The sequence below is a fragment of the Scardinius erythrophthalmus genome (genome assembly GCF_964197995.2).
Source record: "Scardinius erythrophthalmus genome assembly, chromosome: 2".
In the NCBI taxonomy this organism is placed as follows: Eukaryota; Metazoa; Chordata; class Actinopteri; order Cypriniformes; family Leuciscidae; genus Scardinius; species Scardinius erythrophthalmus.
Genome location: NC_138222.1, coordinates 57388542 through 57416380, shown reverse-complemented (window position 1 = coordinate 57416380; position 27839 = coordinate 57388542). Strand labels below are relative to the sequence as shown.

Here is a 27839-nt window from a genome sequence, read left to right as displayed (position 1 = left end):
TAGTATGAATATGTTACCTACCACTGTGTTATCTATAAACTACTGTGCTCCAAAACAATGACAAAATTCACATTTAAAAGATATAGCATTAAAAACAGAGGCTGCGTCCAAAATTACTTATACTTATTCTGAATACTATGTGTAGTATGAATGTAATCCAGACAAACATTTGCCATGTTGTCATTATTATGTGACCTCCCAGCGTCAGTTGCATCACCTCACTGTCATTCACAAATCCTCTCCCGTGGCCTGAGTCATGGAATAGTAAAATGTATGTGCACTTCAGAATCTCATTTGGCTCCTTTTTGCCTACTCTTTTTATGAGTACTGTGAATTCGGACATACTCTTGTCACATACTGTATTTCACCTACTATATTGTAGGGAAGTATGCGATTTCGGATGCAGCCTTAGTCTCTCAATGATTTTGATGACATCACTCTGCACTTCAGCTTCTCATCAGATTTTCACGCCCAATCAAATGATCTTTAGAATCTAAAGTGTCCCGCCCCCCCGCACTATAAATACACACTGAAGCTGCAGCTAAAATTGGTCACTTGTTCAGACATTTTGAATTCTGCACAGAATGCTGTATTGTGATGTAGCGATGTGGAGGAGATCAGGAGGAGAAACGGTTAGCGATTAGGAGGAAACTGCGGCTTTACTGAGCTCAAAGGCTCAGACTGAGCTGTGATATAAACAAAAAGCTGTTGGCTGTTTTCCTTTAAAGTGGAATCCCGCTCCTAAATAAATTATAAGGACAAAAATGTGAGAAATTAAATACATACTAATTAATTAAATCGTCATGATACCCAAAAATTCTCTGGAAAATGCATTACATTTAACTGATAATGTATCCTTTACTACCCACTATTAGCCTGTAGCATTTTGTTTTACAGGTCTGGTCTGCAACCTAAAATAGTTTATATATAGTGCCCTTTAGTGTGAGGGAACCCAATTTGAAAAGCCAGGCACCATGAATCCAGTCAAATGCTCCCCTGGCAGCTTTTAAACTCCACCTCTCCTCAGCTCCAAGTCTTTTTTCCAGGAGGTGAAGAGTGATCAAAAGCGTCCCGTTGTGTTGCGGTGTTACCTTGAAATACCTCCCCTTTGAAGCAGCATCTGAGAGGCTGACAGTGCAGATAATTGACAAGAAACGGCGGAGGCTGAAGACAGCGAGACGCTTTTAATTCTTCACTTCTTCAGCTCCGTTCTCTCCAGCAGCTCTACACCTTCTAATTAACAACTGAACCCAGTAATCTAATGCGCATTTAATTACATATTCATTTATAATACAAAACTCTTCTCCATTCAGCGCTTTAATCAAGCTTTTGTATCGACACAATCCACTTGTCTTTCACGCACGCAAAAAAAAAAGGCCGGGTTTCGAATGAGATTTTTTAACATTGAAGAATGTAGTGACAGCTTTTGAAGCAGCACATCAGAAAGAATGATGGTCTTTTCATGGGTATAGAGACTGACATGTTGAAGCGAAATTGTATTAACACTCTTCTCTGGGATGATTGACGCCTAGAAAAGCGAGCGGGAAAGAGAGAGTTTGGGTAATCATGTCAGTGTGTGGGGGCATTTCATTCAAAGCGGAAAAATCATAACCTCCCACACCTTCAGACGACATCTCTTTCGACAACCGAGGTCACGGTAAATCAGACCGGGGAATGAATTGGCACTGCCCACACAAGCGAGGGTAAGTGTGAAATGTCAGTTGGCGTTCAGGGGAGGAAGCGAAGCCATGTGAATACCGACAGAGAGAGACTTCAACTCCCATGAGTCGCAATTAACAACACCTACCTCACTGACCGCTTACCCAATTGTAGTGAAACGGAGTTGCTTGCCCACAGCGCTGCTGGTTCAAACGCCGAAAGATCATTCAAGCGCGATGAGAATTTAACGACCGAATGACCACAGGGCCACTGCAATGTATTGGCTGCTTTAAACATCGATTTTTCCTGGCTGCATCTATCCAGACAGAGCCGGGGAGGAGACACTTAACACGGCCTCGTGAAGCAGAGCGCCATGTGCACGCCTTTATGGGTTTTAACAAGACGACTCTGATCTGACTTCAGTAATGAGCAACTGGTGGAATTCCCAGTGCTATTGAAATGTCAGGGAGGAGGAAGAGGAAACGACGAAGTAACCTTTCCAGAGACGCTAATTATCTGAAAACGCCTTTATATTGTTCAGTCCTTCAAATATGAGCATGAATGTCATTCGGTCTATCTGCAAGCACAGAGAAATGTCTTATTCTTCTATCGGCGCGGTGATGAGGAGACTAAAGTGGTTTGATTGCCTTGCCCTGATTTGCACTGGTCTTCTAATAGCTCGAGTTAATCAGGGTTTTACGAGTGGTGTGATCACTTTACTGGGACGTGCCGCATCAATAGAAGCCTCTCTCCGCAATATAGTTGGCTTATGAAGCTGCCCTTGCAAATTGACCTGAGGATTTATAAAGTCATTTTCAAAGGTTCCCAACTCAGCTGTGTGCTGACAGACACAGGCCTTGGAATTAAAACCTCATTGGATTTCACTTTTCATTTGAATAAAGATAAGTTTGGACACTGGAAGCCCTAAAAGTGAGGTTGCCGGTAATGAACTGCTTTGTACTGTCACACATAGAGGATCAAAAGCTTGACGGATATCGAGATGGTTTGTCTGGGAGAGAGACATTTCCTCCAGTATCAGAAGGTCAGACTGGCAATCAACTTCTCAGACAGCTTTATTTTTTCAAACAAAGGAAACATATGTACAAACGCTTTCAAGACATGAGGAAACCCAGAGTGTGACTCATTTACGGTAATAAGGAAAGCTTCTCAAAAGTATTTTTTGTTCCCATGCTGACAAAATAAAGATGCCTGTGACAGTGTGGAGGGAAATAAAAGAGTTACGTTTGATCCCAAGGCCTTATCATCACTTTCCAGATGTGACTGAAAAGGGTTTTAGTTTTAGATAAGATGTGAAATTCTCCACCCTTTTTCTCCTTCAGCCACCCCATATCTCCTCTTTTTCTTGTTCAAATGACAAAACAGAACATCATCTCTGAAAACATAAAAGCACAGGGTTCAAAGAGCCATTGCAGCCCAGCCAACGATGAGCAACGAGCCTCCGATTGGTGCCAGCTTGCTGAAGCTGGGGTCGTTGGTTAAGGCCTGGTGGTAGAGCGGCCCACAGAAGCAGCCCATGCCAGAGAGGAGGACTGCACCCGCCTTGAGGAGAGAAAAAAAGTGTTATTTACGTGATCGCTTCCTTATGATGTTCATTCAATTCTTAATACAAACTCTGCTTCGTGCCCGGTACACATTGTATGATATTGGGTTTTGATTCATCTTGCTCTGTTTGTTCACCACTAGCTCATGCTGATGACGTTTTATTCTTCTATATTAATTGCGTCGTAGCCTACCATTCAACAGGTGTCGTCATCATACAGTCTACATACATGTCGTATCCGAGATTATTAGATCCGTGACATATAGGATTGCTGAAATTGCAGCTGTGCTGCTTTCAACAGGATAGATTGATAATGTATGCAGACATGGTCACAAAGCAAATATATTTTATTGATATCATTATATCTCTATTGATGGCCATTCAAAAGTAGCCATGAATTCTGATGAAATTATTCGTTTTTTGTTTCACAGAAAGGAGGGTGAATTATGATTTTTATTTATTTATTATCACAGAATAGTGCAGGGGACTTGTATCATCCTGTCCCTAAAGGGATTTATTTTATATTATAATAATGACTTTTTACAAGGCTACTTGGCATATAAATGAATAAATGGACATGACATATTGATTTTAGTTATCTATTATTTAATAACATTAGAAACATGAGACCGAAGATGGATATAACAAGAGAAATTAAACCTCTATTAGGAAATCGGTTTCCTGAGATAACTGTCAATTATGCAGATTAGAATCATTAGATAATATTTCACCAAAGAATCACAAACAAATATTCCAGAAAGCCATATCTTTGACGGGTATGAAAGACGTAAGGGATATAATACATAAGATGAATTCAGATAAATTTGGGACACTTTTAGAAAGCTAGGTGACTCAATTTCTGTCTTAATCTCAATGATATCAGTAGTTATCATAAGTAGCTGAAACTGTTTATGTTATAATAAGAATGAGGATGAGAGGTGTGATTACCAGAGCTGGTTTCCCACAGCGAGCGGCTCCTAACAACGCCAGACTGTGGTAGAAGTGGTACGTGTTTGCTGTATCATACAACTGAAGACACACAAAGAGCAGAACTGTCATTTTGTTGCGTTGCACCTTGTCCTGAATAATAACTATAAATAATGCATCACATTCATAATGATGCCTCTGCCTTAGCTGTTAATAATGTGGGTTACATAGTGAAAATAAATGTATCTATGTATTCTCAGCACAAAAAAGCATAAAAATATGACATAAAAAGTTGAAATTATAAGATACCAAATCATAGTTATGAGATAAAAAGTTATAATTATGAGATTCAATTATAAAGACATACTTAAAAGTACAATACTACAGCAAAATTTAAATAAAATATCAAAATTATGAAATATTAAGTCAGTAAAAAGAAAAAAAGATTTCACTTATGTCAAGGTTGTTTATCATAATGTCGACTTTTTACGTCATAATTGTGATTTACTGAGATAAATAAATAATTTTGATATTTTCCTGTCAAGCTGTAAAGCTGCTTTGAAACAATCTGTATTGTAAAAAGCGCTATATAAATAAAAGGTGATTTACCAAAGCAATTTTTATTTTTTATGTGGCAGAAATTGGCATACCAAAGACTTACTGTGCACAGACACAATAAATCAGATTTCTTTTTTAGATAACAATTGCAGCAAGATGAACAATGTGACAGACACAGAACTAGCCAAATGAATAAAAAGAGGTCATTCTTATGAGATAAAGTTATAAAGATATACTTGAAAGTATAATACTAAGACAAAACTGAAATTAAATATCTAAATTATGAAATACTAAGTCATAAGGAGTCAAAAAAATGTGGAAATGGGCGTACACAAACGTACAAAAAAAACAGTTTGTTTTTTAGATAGTACTTTATGCAAGATGAACAATGTGACAAAGACACAGAACATAAATAGCCAAATATACTCACTTCTCTCTGGTATTCACTCGCTTCACCGTGTCGGAAGCCTATCCAAGAAACAAACACAAGAAAGAGTAGCAGAAAAGCTTAACTTTGAGGTCATGTGCGCGCAGTCACGCTCGACCTGCCTGGTGCCCAGTCGTGCAATACATGTTTAATCTTCATAACGCAGCAATCGTCTGAAGAGTCCCGTCAGCCAAACAAAACACAATGCCTCTTACCGTGAGCCCCATAAGCACCTGCTGCGACTGCAAGAGCTCCAGATATTCCTGCCAGCTTCTGGACCACTGAAGCAGCGTTCATGACTCGAGAATAACCTGGGAACAACTAGTGTAAAACACATGCAGGAAACTGAGGTCATTATGGATCTAACAGGAAGAATGACGCTATCCACTCGGAACTGCGTGCGTTGAGCCAAGATGGCGTCCAACAGCACAGTTGCACATCACGTGAGTCACTCAGATAACGCTTATTCCTCAGGTGTATTGAAGACAGAGATCAAGTCAAGATCAAACACATTACGTAACACGATATTGTAAGTATTACAATTAAAATGGAATTATGAGTTTGTGTAAAATATTACACGACGCGAATATATATTTTTTTCAGTCAAGGTCACAGAAACACTTAAGCGAAATAAACATATACATATATATATATATATATATATATATATATATATATATATATATATATATATATATATATATATATATATATATATATAATTTTTTTTTTTTTTTTTTTTTTTTTTTTTCCTTTTAGGTATGCAACTCCATATTCTTTTGAAGCCCCAACAAGCGAATGCTGTGACCCCAACTCACTGTTTCATCAAACAAGTGCACTACCTTGAACGCCGACAGCCACTGCACTGCATAATGTGGTTCGTATGAATTATTAATAAACCTCCATTTCACTTCAAAAAGGTTATTAAATCTAATTCTGCTGGTTTATAGGTTCGTGCACATTTCTATAAATTTTACACAAGACTTGCTTGTGCAATTCTAATCATAATGCTTTAAAACCAATTATACTTTGGTAGTTACAAACTATACTTTTTTTTTTTCTGTGCTCCTGTTTGGGGAATAAAGACCATTTTCAAGTTTGTTTACAATTTCTTAGTTCTCAGTGTAGTGAATCAAACACATGGGCTTTTAGTGTCCAGTGAGGGGCGCTGTTTTACTTTGACTGTTGGCTTTCAAAACTAAGACCTTTATGTGCAGAAATTTTTAAATCCTATCCTTGAGTTCAAACAAAGCTTTGGTTCAAATTTGTAATTAACACAAAATAATTAATAAAGAACACAAGTATTTAGGTTTGGACCCTAAATTTACTGTCTAGAGATAAATTAGGATGCAGACATTCTGACTGCAGTCAATTAAACCATTTACATAATTTATGTATGTTCCATATGCACACATTTTGTGTGAGGGGTTTGGGGTTGACAATATTTACATTTATGCATTTGGCAGACGCTTTTATCCAAAGCGACTTACATTGCATTTCAAGGTACACATTTACATTCTTATCAGTTCTTGCTTTCCCTGGGAATCGAACCCATGACCTTGGCACCAACGCTCTACTGTTTGAGCTACAGGAAGGCTGTTCCTTCTTATTAAAATATTACCTCTCTAATATGAAAATCATTGCTTTTATGTATTTATTTACATGTGATGCTCATTGATGATAATTATAATTTTTTCTAACAATTTTCTTCATAAATATCATATTTTATCTATTAAGAGAATGGATCCTATAGTCTCACACCAATATTTTATTTTAATAATTTAATTTTGCTTGAAGGTATGTCCCTTAAATTTAATGTCTGCTTTTTGAAGTGAATGGGACTTGAGTTCAAAACAATGGATACAAAATATAAAAGACAAGATCATCTGTATTAAAGTTTGTTCTACATTCTAAATACTTTAGAAAAATAGATTATTTAAATTTAATTTTCTTTCAAAGACATTTTATTTTTACAACCAAACACCCCCTGAAAACTCAAAATGGTTTATCCCAAAACCATGTGACCGGCATCACATGATGTAATTTTGTTCAGATATTTTGAAAACATTATGGTAAATATTTTTATATTTTTAAATATTTTTAAATATATAAATATTTTTTATCTACAATTACTTAAACGTCAAGGAGTACATTAATTGACCGTCAACTATGTTGGGTATGGTTTGCAATATTTTTATGATTTTATTTCAAATTAAAAATTAAAATGTGAAGTTAACCTGATCAAAAAAATACCATTTGGTTGGCCAGACAAGGCCTGCCATCGAAATTGAGGCAAAACGGTAACATTGTCAACTATATTACCTGTCATTCTCAACTGTTACCTGTTATTATTAACTATGTTACCTGGCATTGTCAGCTCTGTTACCTGTCATTGTCAACGATGTTACTTGTCATTCTCAACTGTTACCTGTCATTATCAACCATGTTACCGGTCATTCTTAACTATGTTACCTGCTATTCTCAACTATGTTACCTGTCATTCTCAACTATGTTACCTGTCATTCTCAACTATGTTACCTGTCATTCTCAACTATATTACCTGCCATTTTCAACTACGTTACTTGTCATTCTCAATTGTTACCTGTCATTCTCAACTGTTACCTGCCATTCTCAACTGTTACCTGTCATTCTCAACTATGTTACCTGTCATTCTCAACTATATTACCTGCCATTTTCAACTACGTTACTTGTCATTCTCAATTGTTACCTGTCATTCTCAACTGTTACTTGTCATTCTCAACTGTGTTACCTTTCATTCTTAACTATGTTACCTGTCATTCTCAACTGTGTTACCTGTCATTCTCAACTATGTTACCTGTCATTCTTAACTATGTTAACTATGTTAACTATGTCCACAACTATCATACATGGTATCTAAATGATCTTTAAAGTAGATTTATGATAAAAAAAAATGTTATTATCCTTAGTGACCATGCTGAGAATTCTTAGAAGTCTTTCTAATCACTGTACATATGGCAGAATAGACCAAAGCCATTGAATATTTGAGTCACTGAAAGTGTTGCACTTAATCAGTGTGTGTAGTGGCATACTCTAACATAGCTGACAAACTCACCAGGAAAAATATAATTTTTCTACTTTTTTAATATCAAAATGGTATTTAATGATTAAGCTTTGCAACTAGCAGATACATTATGCTGATAAAATATATAAACTTAAACCAACAGTTGTTTTAATGCAGATAGCAGCTATCCCCTAAACATTACACTCACACAAACAGTTTTTACAGTATGTTTTATAAGCCATTCATCTCTTTCGGGCTGTCGCCTGCTCCCCGTGATGTAGGTGATTTGATATTTTACTGGGAGATCTGGTGCCCAAAATGTAGGCAAATCCACTCGTAGATAAACCTCTTTGACAGTGCTGGTGATCTATTTGTGTGCTTGTGTCTGCTTTATCTCTGTGCTAGTTTGCATACTCTTGCTTGGTAAATCCTGCACTAACATGTACAGTTCTCTTAATAGGCTGCACAATATTCTCTGTGCTCGTGTGGGAACGAGGCAGTCAGGCAGAGAGTTGTACAGTGTTTCAGTGTACATTAAGAGGCAGTCTGTTCCAGCTAAATGGCTTTGTTTTCTCGCTTGCGCTGTTTAGCCACTAACACTAGATGAAATGACAAGCACAACCATGAAACATTCTAGTATTAAAACCGCATGCACTTGATGCATTGTGGCTGTCTCTGTCAAGGCTTTCTAAACCAAACAGCAGTTTTCATTGAAGCAATTCCTCCTACAGACTGTCCGTGTGTTTGCCAGGTTTCATCTGAATCCTCAACTGGCAAGCAAGGTCATTTTTGTTTGGTAAAAACTCAGAATCTATACAGATGCTCACAAACAAGACCAGTGCTATAGCATACTTAGACCTTCAGAAACAATGATCAAGCCACAGATGTCCTCTATTGCAAATCTGCTTTTTTTAATGCTGCCATCACATTATAATCATCTTTCTACAATAACAAAACAGTACAATGTTTTAGATGTATACTTTACAGCGATAATTTACACCAAAAATGAAAATTCTGTCATTTACTCAAAATGAAAAAAAAAAAAAAAAATCACTCAGAAATTGCTAGTAAATTTCACAAACAATTGCAAAGAAGCAGTAAGTAATTCATAGGATTAAACCTGAAATAGTATTTCATTGTAAAACATGCTACAATAATCTTTTACTAAGTCATTCCAAACCTGTATGACTTCTGTGGAACAGAAAAGAAGATATTTTGAGAAATGTCTCATTGTTTTTGTCCACAATAGAAGTCAATGGTAACCAAAGCTGTTTGGTTACCAACATTCTTCAAAACATCTTGTTTTGTGTTCTCCAGGAGAAGAAAATAGTGTGAAGAAGGATTCTATTCTATTCTATTCTATTCTATTCTATTCTATTCTATTCTATTCTATTCTATTCTATTCTATTCTACTGTTACTTTGATTCTACACTGTTAGAAGGAAAACGTTTTGATGGGGCTCTGTATAGAACCATAGGGTTCTTGACTCAAATTTAGGGTGTTTTCACACCTGTATCTTTTTCTTTGCTCTTGGTTCGGTTGGCTTTCACAAGTCAACATTTCATAGCGAAGGCCTACCAAAATCTGTTTATGTAAATCACAAAAACGGAATCAGAATCAGAATCGGACATTAGTGTTTTTTATATAACACATTTTCCTTTGTTTTTTATGATACTGCTTAGTTTGTTGGTCCGTTGGGTCAGATTGCGGATTGGACTGATAGTTTTGGTGCGGATCCGAGCGCGATTGCAGTGTTTATGCCTAAACGAACCGAACTAAGGGAGAAAATCAACCAGGCTATGAAACAAACCCTCCAAACGAGCCAGGTGTGAAAACCCCATTTAAGAACCCTTTATATGCCAAAAAGGTTCTATAAGGAGAAATGTCTTTAACGATTGCATGTTTAATGGGTTATATTTTTTTTTATTCATAAAATGTAATCAAAATAAAAAAAATGAATTGAAACAAAATAATGAATTTAAACTGATCCCATGGAATGGTCCCATGAATGGAAACTCTGAATGGTTCTATAAATGAAGCACCTGACAGAACCCTTCAAGGTTAAACAGAATTGTTTCATATAAGAGTGTATGAACATTGAACACATGCATGAATTCTGTTTTAACAAGTGCTTACTGTCATGTGCAACATGTGAAATATATTCATCCTTTGTAAGACAGCCTCAGCATTGTGAATTCCACAACACATGCATACATCTTCATCCTTCAACATAGACAGCTTTCTCAAATACAGAGCTTCAATAATAGATCAAAAATGAGGCTCTCGCTCACTCTCTCTTTGTGTGTGAGTGCAGCAGGTGTGTGGAAGCAGCCCCCTGCATGCTGTTAAATTATAAAGAGCCCGTGCAGAGTTCTGGAGAAAACCCTGACCTCCAGCAACAGCGGGTTTGAGAGAGAGAACCACATGAGTTCTGCAGAAGAAACAACATGGCGCCAATTGCAGATTCCGAATCAGTGGATTGTTTTAGCACACGGCTAAAGTGATTGGCGTAGCCTTGGTCTGAGATCAGCTTTTTCGGGTTATGTGGGAATTGAGGGCTTTAGGATGCACTGTGAGTTTCTCTAACTCTTACTTTTGCCAAGTCAGGGAGTGTCAGAGCAAGAGAAGATACCGTTATCAGCAGGGATCAAGCTGTTGATAGATACTTGGCTGTCTTTCTGACTCTGGGCTTTGAGCTTAATACCACACCAACTTCTGTTTCTTAAACTTCAGTGGTGGGAAACGAAGCTGATGAATCCATAGACTGTCTCCATGGATGGTAGCTTCTTGGCTGCATATGATACTATAATGCCACATCTTTCTCACTGCTAACATTTTCACTGCTAAGTTCAACTTTCATCTTTTGTGGGACAGAATTGTATTTAATTTTTTTTGTCCAAACAATTAGTTGTTTCGAATTGTTGTTGTAACGAATAGTGTTGGTTCTGTGAGGAATTGCTTCTCTTCCTCTTTTGTAAAAAATGCCATTTTTGCTCATGGGAACCACAGAAGTTGAACCCTGAACCCTTAAAGTTATAATTCACCCAAAAATTCAAATTCTGTCATTGATTACTTTCCAAACACAAACGAAGATCTTTTTGATGAAATCTGAAAGCTTTCTGTCCCTCCATTGACAGCTACTCAACTGACACTTTGACACCTCAAAACTGAGCGGTTTAGTCCAAATTTTGAACCTCACTGGTTCTTGCTGAAGCTCAAACGTGATGCGTGACACGAGAAAATTAAATTCAATCTGTTCATCAAAGTGATCGTGTTCAATTGATATGGATTCGTTTAACAATCTCTTTATGAACTTTTTAAAGCATCAAAGTGGTAGTTGCGTAGACTGTCAGTGGAGGGACAGAAAGCTCTCAGATTTCATCAAAAAGATCTTCATTCGCGTTCTGAAGATGAATGAAAGTCTTACGGGTTTGAAATGATATGAGGGTCAGTAATGACAGGATTTTCATTTATGGGTGAACTATCCCTTTAATTACAACAGAAAATCCTTTTGACTCACCCCTCAACTTGTCGAAACAACAGAAATTCATGTTTACTCTAATGCAATATTGGAAGCCTTATAAGCTAATTGGAGGAAAACAGCCTTAACCTTTGCCTCAGAGGCTTTGTAAGAAGATATGTTTGGAAGATTTAGACGGTTTATGGAAATTTGTTTTTAAAAATTAAATCTTCAGAACCTTTCCTGTAAAAGCTGGCCTTCACAACCATTTAAATTATGCTAGTGATTAAGGCATGCACACCGAGTGCATCGGAGATTCAAGTAATGTACTCTGTTCTAAGCACTAGAATGCACCGCTTGCACAAAGTATGCTAGCAGTCAAAGTGTGAAATAGAAAGATGTTAGAGACAGCAAGACAGTGATCAGCACAGTAATTAGCAAAGCTCATTAGGCTCATCACCATCCGGCTTCAAAGGCAACTCATGCAAATTGACAGGATTTATCCACCAGCTCCGTTTGGAAAATTTCAGTGATGAACAGGCTTGTAGCGCTTACCTGCTTAGAAATGCCTTAGGAATGTTTGCAATTAAAAGTTTCCCTAGTCATCCAAAATATTATGATCTTTTGATTGAGCATCTTTAACCCTAAAAGGCTAGAGTGGAAAATGATCAGCAAAAAAAAAAAAAAAAAAAAAAAAATTAATGTCGCTTTTATCATCATACTATGATAAAGTAAAGTCTGTACTTAAGTAAAACATTTCCAAAGGTATTTTTGATATATTCTGGATTTTATGAGTTGCATCTCACAGGATACATTACCCTATTATGGTATGAAAAAGCCAAAGTTATCAATATTTTTTGATTTATATAGAGTTTTATATATTAGGGGAAAAATGTAATATGCAAAATATGCTGCATTTATGACATGTCTAAGTGTCCTACAATTGAGGCATATACACTCACCTAAGGGATTATCAGGAACACCATACTAATACTGTGTTTGACCCCCTTTCGCCTTCAGAACTGCCTTAATTCTACGTGGCATTGATTCAACAAGGTGCTGAAAGCTGTAAGAGTTTATTGGTAACAATCGTAATTAGGTCATATATGAAATATTAGCTCAAGCAATATTCAAATTTGGGGAAATATTAAAATCATAACTCATAGTCATAATTCATAAATTTCACATATGCTATTACATTACCTGCTAATTATCAAAAATATTTCGTTCTATAACTGGTCTCTCATCAGTCATTCGACCAGCGAATACTTTGATTATACCAGTTAAGAAGGAATATTTATATTATCAAACCTCAGACAAATTCTCTCCTGGCCGTGGATGCAAATTGCTGGGTTTATGAATCAAAATAAAGAGCTAGTAGCCAGATCTTATCGCAATTTCATTGACAATTACATTGGTGGGATTGTAACACAGAGTCAGTCAAAGTATAAAAGATTTATTTAATCAAAAAAAATGACACACAAAGGATTATATGCATATAGGAAGTAATATAGGCTAATCTACGTACGTAAAATTACACAAGACACACGAACGTTTAAACAAACAAACATAAACATGACTTGATCAGAATGAAAATAGGAAGAAAGTGAGGGAGAAAGTATGGTAATTCACAAACAGAACCTTTTAAGAGACAACTGTGAATCCGCTTCGAGAGAGATCATTTTATACGTTACTTGCGATTCTGTTCCTTTGTCTGTGTGAAGCTGGGCTTCGGGACCACGTGCGTATCTTGGCTGGACCGTGTCTCATCGATTTGTAGGCTTGCGTTTCGCGTGAAGTTCTTAAAAACTCACTGAATGTAACATTACCGAGAGGTACGGAAGTCTCTTCCCGGTGCGGGAAGGGCGAGAAAACTTGGTTACAGGACGAGAATGGATTTTTACATCCGCGGTTCGTTTGGTGAAGGCCCTGTCCCCTCTCCCTGCTCGTGGTGCAGGGAGGGGTGAGAGTGCAGAGTTCAGAGTTCGGAGTCACGAGGGTGAGAGCGTGTGAGAGCAGAGAGAGAGAGAGGCGTCTGCTTGTGTTGTGGTTTTTAAAGCAGCGCGGGGTAACGCCCTGTTTCCTGACGGGACCCAATGGAATCTTTCGGTTCTGAGGCGGGAGCGTTTCATTGTTTGTGAAGGAACGCCTCTTCTGATCGTACACAGAAAAATGCATTAAAACTTTAATACCACATTATGTCTAGAAATATAAACATTTGTGCGGAATATAGTTTATATTTCTGTATATAGAAGCTCAGTACGATCCGTAGGATATCATACCCGACATTAATATCAGTTAATGAAACAGATACATCTCAAATGTATCAACACACGTGTCCATTACATCTGCAGAAGGGCATAAATATCTCAATTTATCCCATCACAACCCATAGACAAGAAAACTACATAAAAACATTTTGATAATGATTCATGCGTGTGTGTGTAACTTGTATTTTAGGAGTTTCAGAGTGGTTTGGTGTGTGTGTGTGATTCAGAGCGGGTTTTCTGTTGCGATCGGAATGTCAGTAATGTCTTTGAAGCTCACACTGTGGAAAGGGGGAAGTGGGTCGTAAAAGGGATTCAGTTACAGAGTCTGCCAAGTCTGTGGGACTTAGAAAGTGTTTTCTCTTTTAATTAGTATATAAATTAAAAGTCCATTTTTACCCATCGAGCCATAGTCGTTACAAAGCATTCTTTAGAAATGTTGGCCCATATTGATAGTAGGGGTGTAAATCGGACAGTTCATGACGATTCGATACGATATTGATTCTCTCAGCCAGCGATACGATATTTTTCGATACTTCAAAAAATTCCATGATACGATTCGATTCGATTCGATTCAGGGCTATATCGATCGATTAATCGATATTTAGATATTATGTTCACACAACCAGTTACGTTTTTATTAACTCACAAATGCAACCAAAATATATAACATGAACGTTTAATTAAACTCTTTGAAAATTGCACACCCTCTCCCAATTGGGACATTTATAACAGAAGTGGTTATTTACAAGTACTCATAAATCATATTTTTTATTATTATTGTGCATTCCAAGTAATATCAATCAAACTGCAGCTGGGTTGTTTTGATTAATAATAATAATAACTTAAAAAATAAAGGTAAATTACAAAATTAAAGTTAATTGAAAGTATGCTTTAATATGTTTTTTTTTTTTTTTTTTAGCAGAGCAGAGCAGATACATTCACATTTCATCTTTCTGAGTCAAACACAACCAAGTAATTGCTATGATAAATAATACAACACTCGGTTAATCTTCATAACGTTAATCTCCTCAGCTGACATATTATGTATGCCTGACAAACTTTGTTGTTGTGATTAACGTACGTACACGCAGTACAGAGAGCTTTTCCCTCACCATTCCGTTCCCTAAACGAGCTGCTTTAGTAAGGTTCCGTGAAAATGTTTCAGGTTTTATTTTCCTTTTACGCCCATCCTCGATCACTTTTAGTCAGCTTTGACGAAACTCCTCTTAGCCAGCACGCGTCTTTTCGTGACATCTGACCTGAATATTGCGCGCTGAGTCGCTAAAACGGACTTCTCGTGTTGTTCACCAACAAGGGTGCGAGTGCTTGTCTGTTTCTACTGTAAAACATGAACTCGCGATGCCTTGACAGCGGACAATACCGGCTTTTGTGAAAAAAAAAAAAAAACTTGTTTAGGGTTTAGTCAGTCTTGTCAGGCGTCTTTTTCAGATGAGGAGATTAACGTTACACTCCGGCAGGCGGTTGTTGAGTAAACGAAAATGTGCGCTTTAGCGGAAGGATGTTACGTGTCGTGATAATGTGGAGCGTGTCAAAATAAAGGTGCATATCGATATTTTAAGTGCGGAATCGATGCATCGTATCGTTAGACGTTATATCGATGCATCGATCCATATCGATGTATCGCTACACCCCTAATTGATAGGATAGCATCTTGCAGTTGATGGAGATTTGTGGGATGCACATCCAGGGCACGAAGCTCCCGTTCCACCACATCCCAAAGATGCTCTATTGTGTTGAGATCCGGTGACTGTGGGGGCCATTTTAGTACAGTGAACTCATTGCCATGTTCAAGAAACCAATTTAAAATGATTCGAGCTTTGTGACATGGTGCATTATCCTGCTGGAAGTAGCCATCAGAGGATGGGTACATGGTGGTCATAAAGGGATGGACATGGTCAGAAACAATGCTCAGGTAGGCCGTGGCATTTAAACGATGGCCAATTGGCACTAAGGGGCCTAAAGTGTGCCAAGAAAACATCCCCCACACCATTACACCACCACCACCAGCCTGCACAGTGGTAACAAGGCATGATGGATCCATGTTCTCATTCTGTTTACGCCAAATTCTGACTCTACCATCTGAATGTCTCAACAGAAATCGAGACTCATCAGACCAGGCAACATTTTTCCAGTCTTCAACTGTCCAATTTTGGTGAGCTTGTGCAAATTGTAGCCTCTTTTTCCTATTTGTAGTGGAGATGAGTGGTACCCGGTGGGGTCTTCTGCTGTTGTAGCCCATCCGCCTCAAGGTTGTGCGTGTTGTGGCTTCACAAATGTTTTGCTGCATTCCTCGGTTGTAACGAGTGGTTATTTCAGTCAAAGTTGCTCTTCTATCAGCTTGAATCAGTCGGCCCATTCTCCTCTGACCTCTAGCATCAACAAGGCATTTTCGCCCACAGGACTGCCGCATAATGGATGTTTTTCCCTTTTCACACCATTCTTTGTAAACCCTAGAAATGGTTGTGCGTGAAAATCCCAGTAACTGAGCAGATTGTGAAATACTCAGACCGGCCATGTGATTGGTTGATTAGATAATTGAACAGGTGTTCCTAATAATCCTTTAGGTGAGTGTACATTTCTATTTTTACACTGCTGAACTGTCAAGTCAAGTCACCTTTATATAACACTTTACACTGTAAAAAAATTCTAACCCTCCCAAATCAAAAATTTCAAGTGACCGATAACATCTAAATTTTTCAATTGGCCCAAGTGAAATTCTGTAAATTATAAAATTAAATTTACAGATTTTCACTTGGGCCAATTGAAATTTACAGAATTTCACTTGGGCCAATTGAAAAATTTAGATGTTATCGGTCACTTGAAATTTTTGATTTGGGAGGGTTAGAAATTTTTTACAGTGTATAAAATACTGATAGTTTCAAAGCAGCTTTACAGTGATAACAGGAAAATGATGCATTTCGGTTGTTGTTCATCTGAAGTCAGTTCAGTGTTGATTCAGTTCTGTTGTAAAGATCATCAATTATTAAATTTGTTAATTTCATCTATTTTGCCAAAAAATAATAAAAAAATGTCCAGCTCAGTTTAGTTCTCATACAGCAGCAATTACAGTTCAGTCAGATCAATAAACCAATAACTGTCTTGTCTTCAACCTTATGTGTGGGCAAGTCCAGCCCTCGAGGTCCAGCCCTGCAGGGTTTGGCTCCATCCATAATCAATCATACAATGCAATTTATGATACAACATATATTTTTCTAAGTAATCCTGAAGACGTTGGTTAGATTTGATCAGGGTTGGAGCCCTACAGGAGCAGGGCTGGACACCAATGAACTGTGTGAAACCCTGCAAGAAAATATCTAGTTAGAAAATGCAAAGACGTAGTCAACTAAACGTAATAGATTATAATTATTATAAAATTATAAAAAATAATATAAAACGTAATATAATTAAATATGCCCTTGTATCCGAGCTGCACCAATCACATTGGGTTATGTGATATAGGCGGGCCAGAGGCGATCTAAACAGATGACGACAGCACTGTGACGTCGAAGTCATTAGTAAACATTGCAAGATGGGTATGGATGAACACCAGTTGTTTGAAACGGCTTTGGCCGCTACAATGAACGAGTTAGACTTGGCTTTTTATCTAAAAGAGGAACAGAAGGCGGCGCTCAAATCGTTCCTTTGCAAGAAGGGCGTTTTTACTGTTTTGCCGACCGGATACGGCAAGAGTCTAATCTACCAGTTAGCGCTGCTGGTAGCTAAGCGTATGGGGCTTGTTGTGATTGGTCGTAGTGTTATCCAACTGCGTGGAGTGAGATTTTCAAATGCATGCTTGGTGCCGCCCCTCGAGCTGGCCGATTTTCATTAGTCGATGCCAGACCATTAATCTTTCAGATTTAGATCTGGATTTCCAGGCTAATAAAATAGTGCATAAGGACGCGAATTGAAATTCACCTAGCGTTTTCTATTTTATTATGCTTAAAAAAATGTTTATTTGAAGTCAAAGTGGAATTTTCAGGATCATTACTCCAGTCTTCAGTTTCACATAATCCTTCAGAAGTAATTTTAATATTCTGTTTTGGTGCTCAAGTAACATTTCTTATTATTATTAATGTAGAAAAAAAAATTATGCTTCTTATTTTCATGGAAACAGTGATACTCTTTTTCCTAGGATTCATGTCTGTAAAAAATCTAGGCCTGGTTTCACAGACAGGGTTTAGATTAAGGATTAGGCCTTAGTTCAGTTAGGACATTTAAGCAATGCGCCTTAGAAAAGAACATCACTGGTGTGCATCTTGAGACAAAACAATGTCACTGACATATTTTAAGATACATCAGTGCAAGTTGCTTTCAGTGAAGACAGCTCAAACATGCATTTTAGTCTAAGACTAGGCTTAAGCCTAAAACCGGCCAATAGACACACTGCAAATTGTGTTGATAATCAACAGTGGTCCAAAGGCACCTTAGGATGGTGATACAGCTGGGGTTTTTTCAGCGGTAACTATTCCATATTGCTATGCAACCTGTTTTGTGGTTCTATGAATATTTGGATGGTTGCCAAGTGATGCTCTCCTCATGCTGAGTGACATCTCACGCCTGGGGTTAGAAAAACAGACTGATTCATCTTATTTTTAAGAGGCCATTTGCAGGAGGCCATCATTTACATCTTCTGACCAGACTCAGCCTGTGCTGCACACAGAAATAATGACGCCCCTGTTGAGTTCTCGCCATCTTGAAGATAAAGTCCAGCAGAATCGGAATTGATTTTTCGGAGTTGATTGATGGACTATGAGGGTCTTAAGAGAACCTCTTGAAGCTCACATGCAACCTCTCAAGGAAGACGTTATCTTTATCTGAAAAAATTATAAAAATGAGAGCCGCCTCTCAGTCGCTTTCATCCAAACAGTGACTCTCATTAACAAGGTTAATTAAAAGAGGAGAGAGAGGTTGTGTTGTTTCCCGGGGCAGTGTGCAGATCTCCACTCTTGCGGATGTAGCTAATGTTGTCCATGAGACTTCCACGTTCATTTTCATCCACGTAAGCATCCATACATGCACACATACACGCACACAACCACGTATTAATACACACAAACACCCACGGATTTGCAGATAGACTTTAGCAGCACTGCTGGGCAACAATCAACACCTTGTTTGTTCTGATAAAAAGACGTAAAAAGGGAGAAGAACAAGTTCCGCTGATTTTCGCTGAGCCTCCTTCAGGGCAGATTCCCTCTGCTGTTCGTCCTTGCCTTGTTAAGCTGCTTTCATGCGTGCAACACAACACTCAGACAGAACTTCTGCTTCTGTAAATATCCATCCAATGGATGGATTCGCTCCCTCATGAAGTGATATTTGAGAGTATATTTTGCACTTTCATGATCACTGATGCTTGTGGAGTTGCACTCTTCACCTACAGTATTGCACCTTGCATGTGTGCAGTATTGTACATGAATGCATATCATATACTGTATTTTTGTACTTTCTGAGTTTATATTGTATATTTTGAGTCCTCGTTCTATTGAACAGCATCACAGTGGATTCTCAGCGCTGAAAACAGCGTCTTCTCGACATGAACAACACGAACCAAACTCTTCCAGTCTCAGCAGCAACTACAGTGTTTGAGGGTCAAAGTAGACGCTGTTCACGGGCAGCCAATGAACACCATAGACTGCCATTATGCAAATGAGTTACATTGTAACAGGAAGAGAGACTGGAATTACTGATGACTCATTTCTGCAATTCAGAATCGATTCTTTCTTTTAGAAGACAATAACTTTATTTGTCGTGCACTTTGAGTTTTAAAACTTTGCGGACCTATTACCTTCCCAAACAGTTAAACTGCATGAAATGTATTTGAAAAAGCATAATGGGGTGGATTCACTCTGATCTTTAGTGGAGAAGTGTTGATAAAATAATAATAATAATAATAATAATAATAATTCATTCAAAAAATTACTGTTCTCAATCAAAGAAACAGAAATACAAGTTTAGTAGCCAAATAAAGTTGCTCTTACACAATGTCATTTGATCTTTTTTTCTTTTTTTATGAATTAATGCTGCCATGATCAATAGAAAATGTACAGAAGCATCTCTTTTAAAGAAATTCCACTGCCTTTATGCAAGCACTAATAACTTCAATTGCGCCAGACAAACGGCGTTGACTTTTGTGAACAAGACACAATCCATAATGAGTCTCATTTACATAGAAATGATACAAGCTGAAAAGAATGACAATGAGGCAAGTTAAATATGCATGTCACAGTGCTATACCACCACAGATAACACCTGTTTTGGCTGAATTAGCTGCTTAATGAATAAGACTTTTAGCATAAAAAAGTGGCACAGCTGTTTAGTGATTTGACACTCAACCAATGGCGTGAGTTTGGGACGACCTGTTTGGACAGTCATTATTTGCGCTGTTCATTTATTGCCACATGCCTACACACTTCGCCTGAATCAAAGATTAGAGTTTATATCTTTAAATAACATTACATATCGCAATGTGTGATAACATTATCCTGTCGTACAACACGCAGGTTATCCTATTTGGCATTCACAGCGCATTTGAAGATAATCGAAATATCTGTTGCTTGATAAATATCTGAAACTGGTGGGCAAAGTCAGAGGGATTGGGGCTCTGTTTAAAGAAATATTGACATCTGGGACACCTCGATAAGTGTGATGGTAAAGAGTTCTCCGAGTGCTTATGGCAGGTGATGGTTTATGGTGCCCAATGATATTTCGGTTTGAACAAATCTCACCTCATCTGTCTTTTAGGCTCTGTTTACTCCTGGTATTAAGATGCGTTTGGGTTGATCGGATCACAAGTGGATGACGCTAAATACAGGTGTAGTAAAACGCTTCGAGCTTGTCCACTTTCCACCACTTCCAGAGATTGTTGAAAACGCATTCAAACCGGATTGCTTTCGTAGTGTAAACGCTCATGTCATCGAACGTGTTCAAACAGCCACAAAAGGCTGTCTTCTCTGCGTCTACTGACCTCATGCGTATTGAGAAGAGCTCTAGACAGACGGATTTCAACATTGTCGACTTGAGACCCAAGTTTGGTTTGAAGATGGATATTGGATAGTCCTTCTCACCATTCCTGATTCCTAACACACTCACAGCGTTCGGCTGGTCTTGTGACTGTCAGAGCAGAAACTAAAGTTGATGCTCTCTGTGTGTTTTTCCGTCGTCTCCAGTCGTGTTCATATGTAAATTGCACAAACTTATTTCGTCCGTTAAATTGAAAGATCTGATAAAACACATGCATTTACCCGCCCATAGACCCTCCCCTCGAAGAAATCAGGACAGAAGTGGTTGAAAGTGGACAAAAGAGACGGATTAAAACACCAGTAAACGGGAATGTGTCTCACTTGTCTTGTGATCTGATCGACCAAAATGCATCTTAATACCAGGAGTAAACAGGGCCTCAGTTTGTCCTGTATATTTTTGTCTCTCTTCCCTTCAGATCATCCACATTTCCTTTCATCCCTCTATGCAAGGATCCCTTTGCTTTTTTGTCTATTGAAACGAACACAACCTTGAAATCATGTCATGATTTATTTTAGGCCATTGCTTCATTATTTAGCCTACTCTGAATTCTCATTTGCCTTTTTAATATTCTGCGAATGCGTCTGACTTACAAATGCTCTGGCTGAAATAACTAACTATATAAACAAATAAATAAATGATTATGGATAATTACGGGAATCAGCACTATGTAAGAATGAGCTGACTTGATTACCTGTGAAATTGTGCTCTATTTAAAGAAGAGCTGTGTGAACAAACACACACACACACCAAAGTCAGAAACACTGAAACAATGTACAGAATCCGTATACTGAAACGAAAGCAGTAGACAAAACCAGTCACTGTGATTAGTATCAATCAGTATGTTGGAGAATCACGGTGGCCTACATTCAAACTGCTGGTGTGTTCAAACTCTTGCTTCCTGTTTCTTCAGAAAATTGTTATGGAGAAAATTCCCTTCATGGAGATATCAAACAACTATATTTCCTCCTGCCTTGATTTTTTTTTCTTTAACCAGATATGTATGATGAATAATTCATTGATCCAGGGATTCTTCCCCAGCAGGGGAACGTACACATGAGGGTGTGAACATACTCCAACATAGGTGCACGGACACACATATGCACAGTATACACACACACACACACACACACACACACACACACACACACACACACACACACACACACACACACACACACACACTTGTTCACGTAGAAGGTCAAGTGCATATGGGAATGGGCACTCACACACTGTGTGTAGTTACACACTGCAATAAATCTGATTCTTTATTAGTATCTCTTTGTTTTGTTTTTCTGGAAACATATCTAACCAATCATAAAACAAGACAAAAGAAGATAGAAGATGAGAAACAAAATGAAGTATGGAAACCCATATCTCCTAGTTTGACTATCACCAGACCAAGCTCAATCTTTTAAAGGGGTCATATAATGGTATATGTTTTACAAGTTGTTTGTACTGAAATGTGTGTTGGCAGTGCCTGTACACAACCATCATATAATGATAAAAATCCATCCAGTGTTTTTTTTTTTAATCTCCTTATATGTTTTCCCCTGTCTCAAATCGAGCCGTCTGACCCTGTGACGTCACACGGTCGGACGCCCCTCCCACGTTAATGTTAATTGACAGCAGCGATTCAACACAGACCCGCCCTGAGCGAGCTGTCATCATAGTCCGCCATTGTTGATACGCTGGAGCAGACTGGCGTCTAAGCGATTGTGGTGTTCTGTTCTTGGGTGTAATAAGGAACACAGCAGTCATTTTGATGTTCCTACATCCGAACTGCTGAAGACGCAGTGGCTGAGTTTTGTTTTCGAAGAGTCTCCACGATCCACGTCAATGCTTTCATGTTTGCGCAAATCATTTCTCACCAGACTGCTTTATAAACGAGGGTCAGTATAAAGCTAAAGTAAAAAGTTTTTCATGACCATTAGCTGTAACATCAATCTGTCAATGAACTAACGTATACATCAGTAACACATAGCGTTCGTATCTCACTACTCTACCCTGCCAGTACATACAAAGATAGATCAAAGTGACATTACGTTAACCAACCATTCAGAAACGTCCTGTTCGAGCCTTAATTGTCGAACTTCTTCGGGGCCGTCATCTTGTTCCGGGTCCGACTCAAGTTCAAATTGATATGGTTGCACAGATCTGTCCTCAGAGACTCCCGCTGCCATTCTTTCTCCAAAATATACCCTCAACTGTTGTCAAGGCAACACGTGTGTTGTGTCAAAACGCCCCACAGAACAGAGGGGCGGGGTGAGCAAAGCTCATTATCATTTAAAGACACATGCACTTAAACGGCGTGCTGAAAACAGAGCTGTTTTTGACCAGGTAAAATTAGTGTTTTCTTACAATACTAATGAGAATTTTTAATTAAAGTATATTACAAACTTTTAATTTAGACCCTAAAGAATCATATTAACTTGTACAAAAATGGCATTATATGACCCCTTTAAGATTGAACATTAGTCTGAGGAGTCTGCTCTGTGTTTTCCACTGCACAATTAGTAGTGTGATCAACGGGCATAGTTCAAATGACTCTGTACGCAATTGGATAGTCCTTCATCCAATCAGACCAGCGATCCGGGTGACGTACTTTGCAGAGCGACGCGAAAACTCCAGGCATGAAACGTGTAACCAAACGTGTTGATCAGCGCTTTGCAGAAGCAGCAATGGCATCAAGCGATTTTTGCAGGCTGTGCAAAAAACAACAACATGAAAGTTAGTGGTATTTACACCAGCTAGAGGGATTTGTTTGCTAAAAAGAAGCCATTGAGCATCGTCGAGAGGTTAAAAGCAATTGGATTGGATTAAACCCGCCAATAGTGCGCCAGGTGGATAAGCCAGTTTGTGATTGGTTCCCGCAAATTTGTAAAGGAAGCATCAGAGATAAATGTACAGATTTCCAGCCTCAGCTGCAGGGAGAAATCAAATCGCCGACAGATCAGGCTGGGTTTACCCAGTCTACATATCTCCCTCAAAAAGAATTAGAAGGTAATTGTAATTCTTTCTTTTTTTTACACTTTTTTTTACACTTTATATATCATAATAGTAAAATTATAATTTATCACAGTTATGTCTATATATCTCTTAATTTTTATCTCTTAAATATCTCTTTTATATCTCTTAAAATTAACTTAATATATTACAATTTTGACTTTATTTTTCATGCGACTTAACCTCTTAATCTGCGCCCTTATTTTTGAGACATTTCTGAAAACGGCATAGGCCTACCCAAATAAAAATCTCAGCAGCTTTTAAAACCATTTTGCACAGGAACTCATTGAGAAACCTAGACATCGCTCGCCGTATGTAGAATGCCAGTACTCACAAATCACAACTGCCGTGCACCCCGCTGTTTCACAAATACGCATATTCAGTATGAAAAATGACCATGAAAAAGGATTTTCTTCTATTTGTTTTTCCTCTCTTTCTTTCCAGTCTTCCTCCCCATTTACCGCACCTCTCTGCCAGCTTCTGTGCTTTCATTTCCTCTGTGCGTCTCTACATTTCTTCATTTCCATCCTTGTCTTTTTCCCCGTGAGTGTACATTGAGGGCAGGTGTATGTATCTGGTATCCATCCCTCCCCTCTATTTATTATTATGTCTATTTTCCTCATGCCAGATCTCACATGGGCTTCAATTATGAACAGATGCCAGGAAAGTGCAAGGCTCGCGCACACGCATGCACTGCAGAACCGTGTCCCACCTCGTCCTGTTAGTGCTGATATAGGCTATGAATCTGTTTCTTGTCATGCAAGCTGAGAAAGAGGAACAAGCCTGGCAGGAGAGAGAAGGGGACAGTTTTCTAGCCTGTGGTGACTGTCCTGGGACCCTGCCAGGTGCGACTGGCTCACGGACACCTGATGGCTGCTTGTTTAAAGCTAGTGCAACTGGCCTCAGACTGACAGAACTCAGAGATATGTAACTAAGATTTAGGAAGGACAGAGAGGAGACACGTGTTCACCTGGCTAGAGATTGATGACCGCAACGCTGCCAAGTACGATGTGTTCCTGGACTTTTTGTTGGTCCAGGAACAACATTGCAGCAAAGAAACTAACTCAGGATAAACATCAGGACATTGTGAAGTTTGAAGTAACAGTTCAGGTAGGGCTGGGTAATTAAACTCAACAGAGTTGTGACCTTTTAATTTAGGGCCCCATGAAATCCGTATTATTTTTCTCTCCATTCATTTTTTCTAGATTCTGTGTTTTATGGTTTAATACAAATTTATATAAACTTTAACAATTTAATCAAGCTTTTAAAGTCCCCCTGTAGTCAATAATTGTATCCCTTAAAACTCATCTTTGATCACCAAAATGACATGTTTAAAAATAAATTCCTGCGAAAACAAATTCTTCATGCCTTAAAATAGCTTGAATGTAACTCTACACCCTTGCCTCATTTAGTATACATGGTTCTGTGAATATGCAAATGAGCCCCGCCTCCACTCACTCACACCAGCTCAGAGATCCACTCGTTGACGATCACACGTTGATCTGATTGGTTACAAGGTGGTTTGTGACGTCAGAAACACCAGCGGTTTCAAAGCGTGTTTTTGAGTTCACTGCAGTTTTAAGGAGAAAATACTCAGCAATGGTGTCGACTTTCACGTAAGCACAAATCAAGAGAATGTCAATTCATACGCATGGTTTATTTTACCTCATCTAGTTTCCTGATTTATTATACTTATGATATAAATGAACACTCTCTACATTACGAAAACTTCTCAAAAGCTAAAACAGCTAATATTAATTCCACTCTTAACTACAAACTTTATTTATATAAACGCTTTTATCTCTATTTAACATACTTAAGCAGAGCTACATACCATTTACATTCTGCCAACGCGCAAGCCAGTGTCATGAATAAGTCAGTTTGACCTTTGAGTTTAATTCGACAAGGATCCATGCTTTTATACGAATACAGTATATGTAACATTTTAAAAGACACTAAGGACTCTTGACATGATTCATACATTTATTTTGTAGGATTTTTAATCAGGCACTGAAAGTAAGATTTGTTTCTGCTAATGGAATGGCTTTGGTTATCCCTTGAATTATTCTCAGAAAACATTCACAATCACATAGCAGGGCTATTGCTTAGATTTTACACTCTATGACAATGAGGTTTGCACAGGCAAGCATTTAAAATCTAGCTCAAGTAATACAAACGTACATGTAATTACTACACTCCACAGTTGAATCACAAGGACCTCACGGTTACACACACAATTAAACATTGACAAAGGTGTTACGTTTGTTCAACAGTCTGGTTAATTATAACATTGGCCTTACTCAGTATGAATCCAGTCTTCATTAACTTGTCTCTCAAAAACTCTGACATGAGCTGCCGTATTATGTCATATTAATGCCATGCCATCTTCCTAGTTTTATCACAATTTACATTCATTAAACACTCAATTCCATTGAGAACGTCACACACAGCCCTGAATGCATGTTGACAGATGCTGTTATACTTCTCAGATGCTCTGAGTTTCGACAGGTGCCACCCCACCGCTCACCTGTCGGATTGTCTGTCGAAAACTAATTTGCCATCAGCAATGTAATGAAAACCTCATGAAGTTCGTGTTTAAAGATAGATTGCATTTTCCACCGCCACCGTTCTGGGATGCGTCACCACCACCAGGGTGTAAAGAAGAATTTAGTGTTGATGGGAAAGTGTGATGCTCACACATTTGAACACATGCAGGTCTGGGTGTGTGATCTTTATATGCGTGTGTGTGTGATACGGCATCACCTCCTTGCATACGTTTTGACTCATCGCATTTGTGAGGCATTTGAAGCGTGACTGCTGAACATAGACAGACACGGGGGTGAGAGTGTTGTTCCAGAGCGCCATTGCTTGTTGAAACTGAAAGAAAGAATAACAATTCCCCCGTGTTTAGGAGAACTGACTGCTTTCACAGGATCTCTGCTGCTACACACACATTTTGTTTTTGGTAAATATAATGCGGATGGCAGTGACTAAGTGGTTAGAAAATCTGGCCTCATGTACGCGAATGGGCTTGTCATTTAATCTTTCTTAAACCATGAACTCATCGTGCCATTGATGGCTGTTGACCTGATCTCCAGGGGTCGTGACCTGTAGCTGACCCTGCACTCCGACCCCTCTCTCTTCCAGCAGCATGATAATTACAGCCGTGATTTCATCACCGATACACAATTCAAAATGTCATCCGGTCTGAATGTAAATTAAGGCCTTTATTTTATTCTAAAATATAAAATTATTGAAAACGTTATGTGTACAATATGAGTAAATTTCACAAAATATGTATCATATTTCACACCAAAATCAAATGTAAATATTTCGCATAGAGAAAATTAAGCCTATTTTGTGTTGTTACTATTATTTATTATTACCGTATTGATGCGATTATGATATTTTTATGGTTTTGTATGACATTTGATTTGATTTGCAGGAAATTGCAAATAAATAAATAATAATGCCAACAACAACATCACAAAAATCTTAGTCACCATGAAATCAAAATGGACCATTCTTATTTTTTTTTATGGAATTTATTTAATTACTTATTTTTTAATTCATGTGGCCTCGTAATTTGTTTATCAAAATAACTTTTCTCTGATGACGGGTTTACTGCCGTGAGGGCGGGGCAACCCATCACTCACATGACATTTTGTAAACGGTGATGATGTGTTTTGTGGGCGGAGCCAGCCTGGTGGCAGAAAATGGCAGTAGCAGTCTTTGGAAGCCATGGAATAAAATGATTAATATGTTAATTTTGAGTTTATATCTCACAATTCTGACTTTTTTTCTTGCAATTCCGAGTTTATATCTCACAATTCAGACAGCCGTCTGCATTCTATAAAAATGAAGACCATCTCTTTTTTTGCATTCTGACA

The 27839-nt window shown here is 38.1% G+C and overlaps 1 protein-coding gene across 3 annotated transcripts; it reads right to left on the bottom strand.

The window, feature by feature from the left end:
* Window positions 1–2714: 2714 nt before the first annotated feature.
* On the bottom strand, window positions 2715–13590 carry tmem256 (transmembrane protein 256). 3 transcript variants are annotated; one of them, XM_081353443.1, is made up of 5 exons: window positions 13330–13590; window positions 5348–5453; window positions 5136–5173; window positions 4169–4249; window positions 2715–3219 (listed from the first exon to the last, which is right to left on the bottom strand). In XM_081353443.1, the coding sequence occupies exons 2-5, from the start codon at window positions 5427–5429 to the stop codon at window positions 3076–3078; spliced, it is 345 nt and encodes a 114-aa protein (XP_081209569.1). In that variant the 5' UTR covers window positions 5430–5453; window positions 13330–13590; the 3' UTR covers window positions 2715–3075. The 3 variants fall into 3 exon arrangements, with proteins under 3 accessions (XP_081209569.1, XP_081209570.1, XP_081209568.1); XM_081353444.1 differs by lacking the exon at window positions 13330–13590 and adding an exon at window positions 5975–6256; XM_081353442.1 differs by lacking the exon at window positions 13330–13590 and having other exon boundaries at window positions 5348–5637.
* Window positions 13591–27839: the final 14249 nt, after the last annotated feature.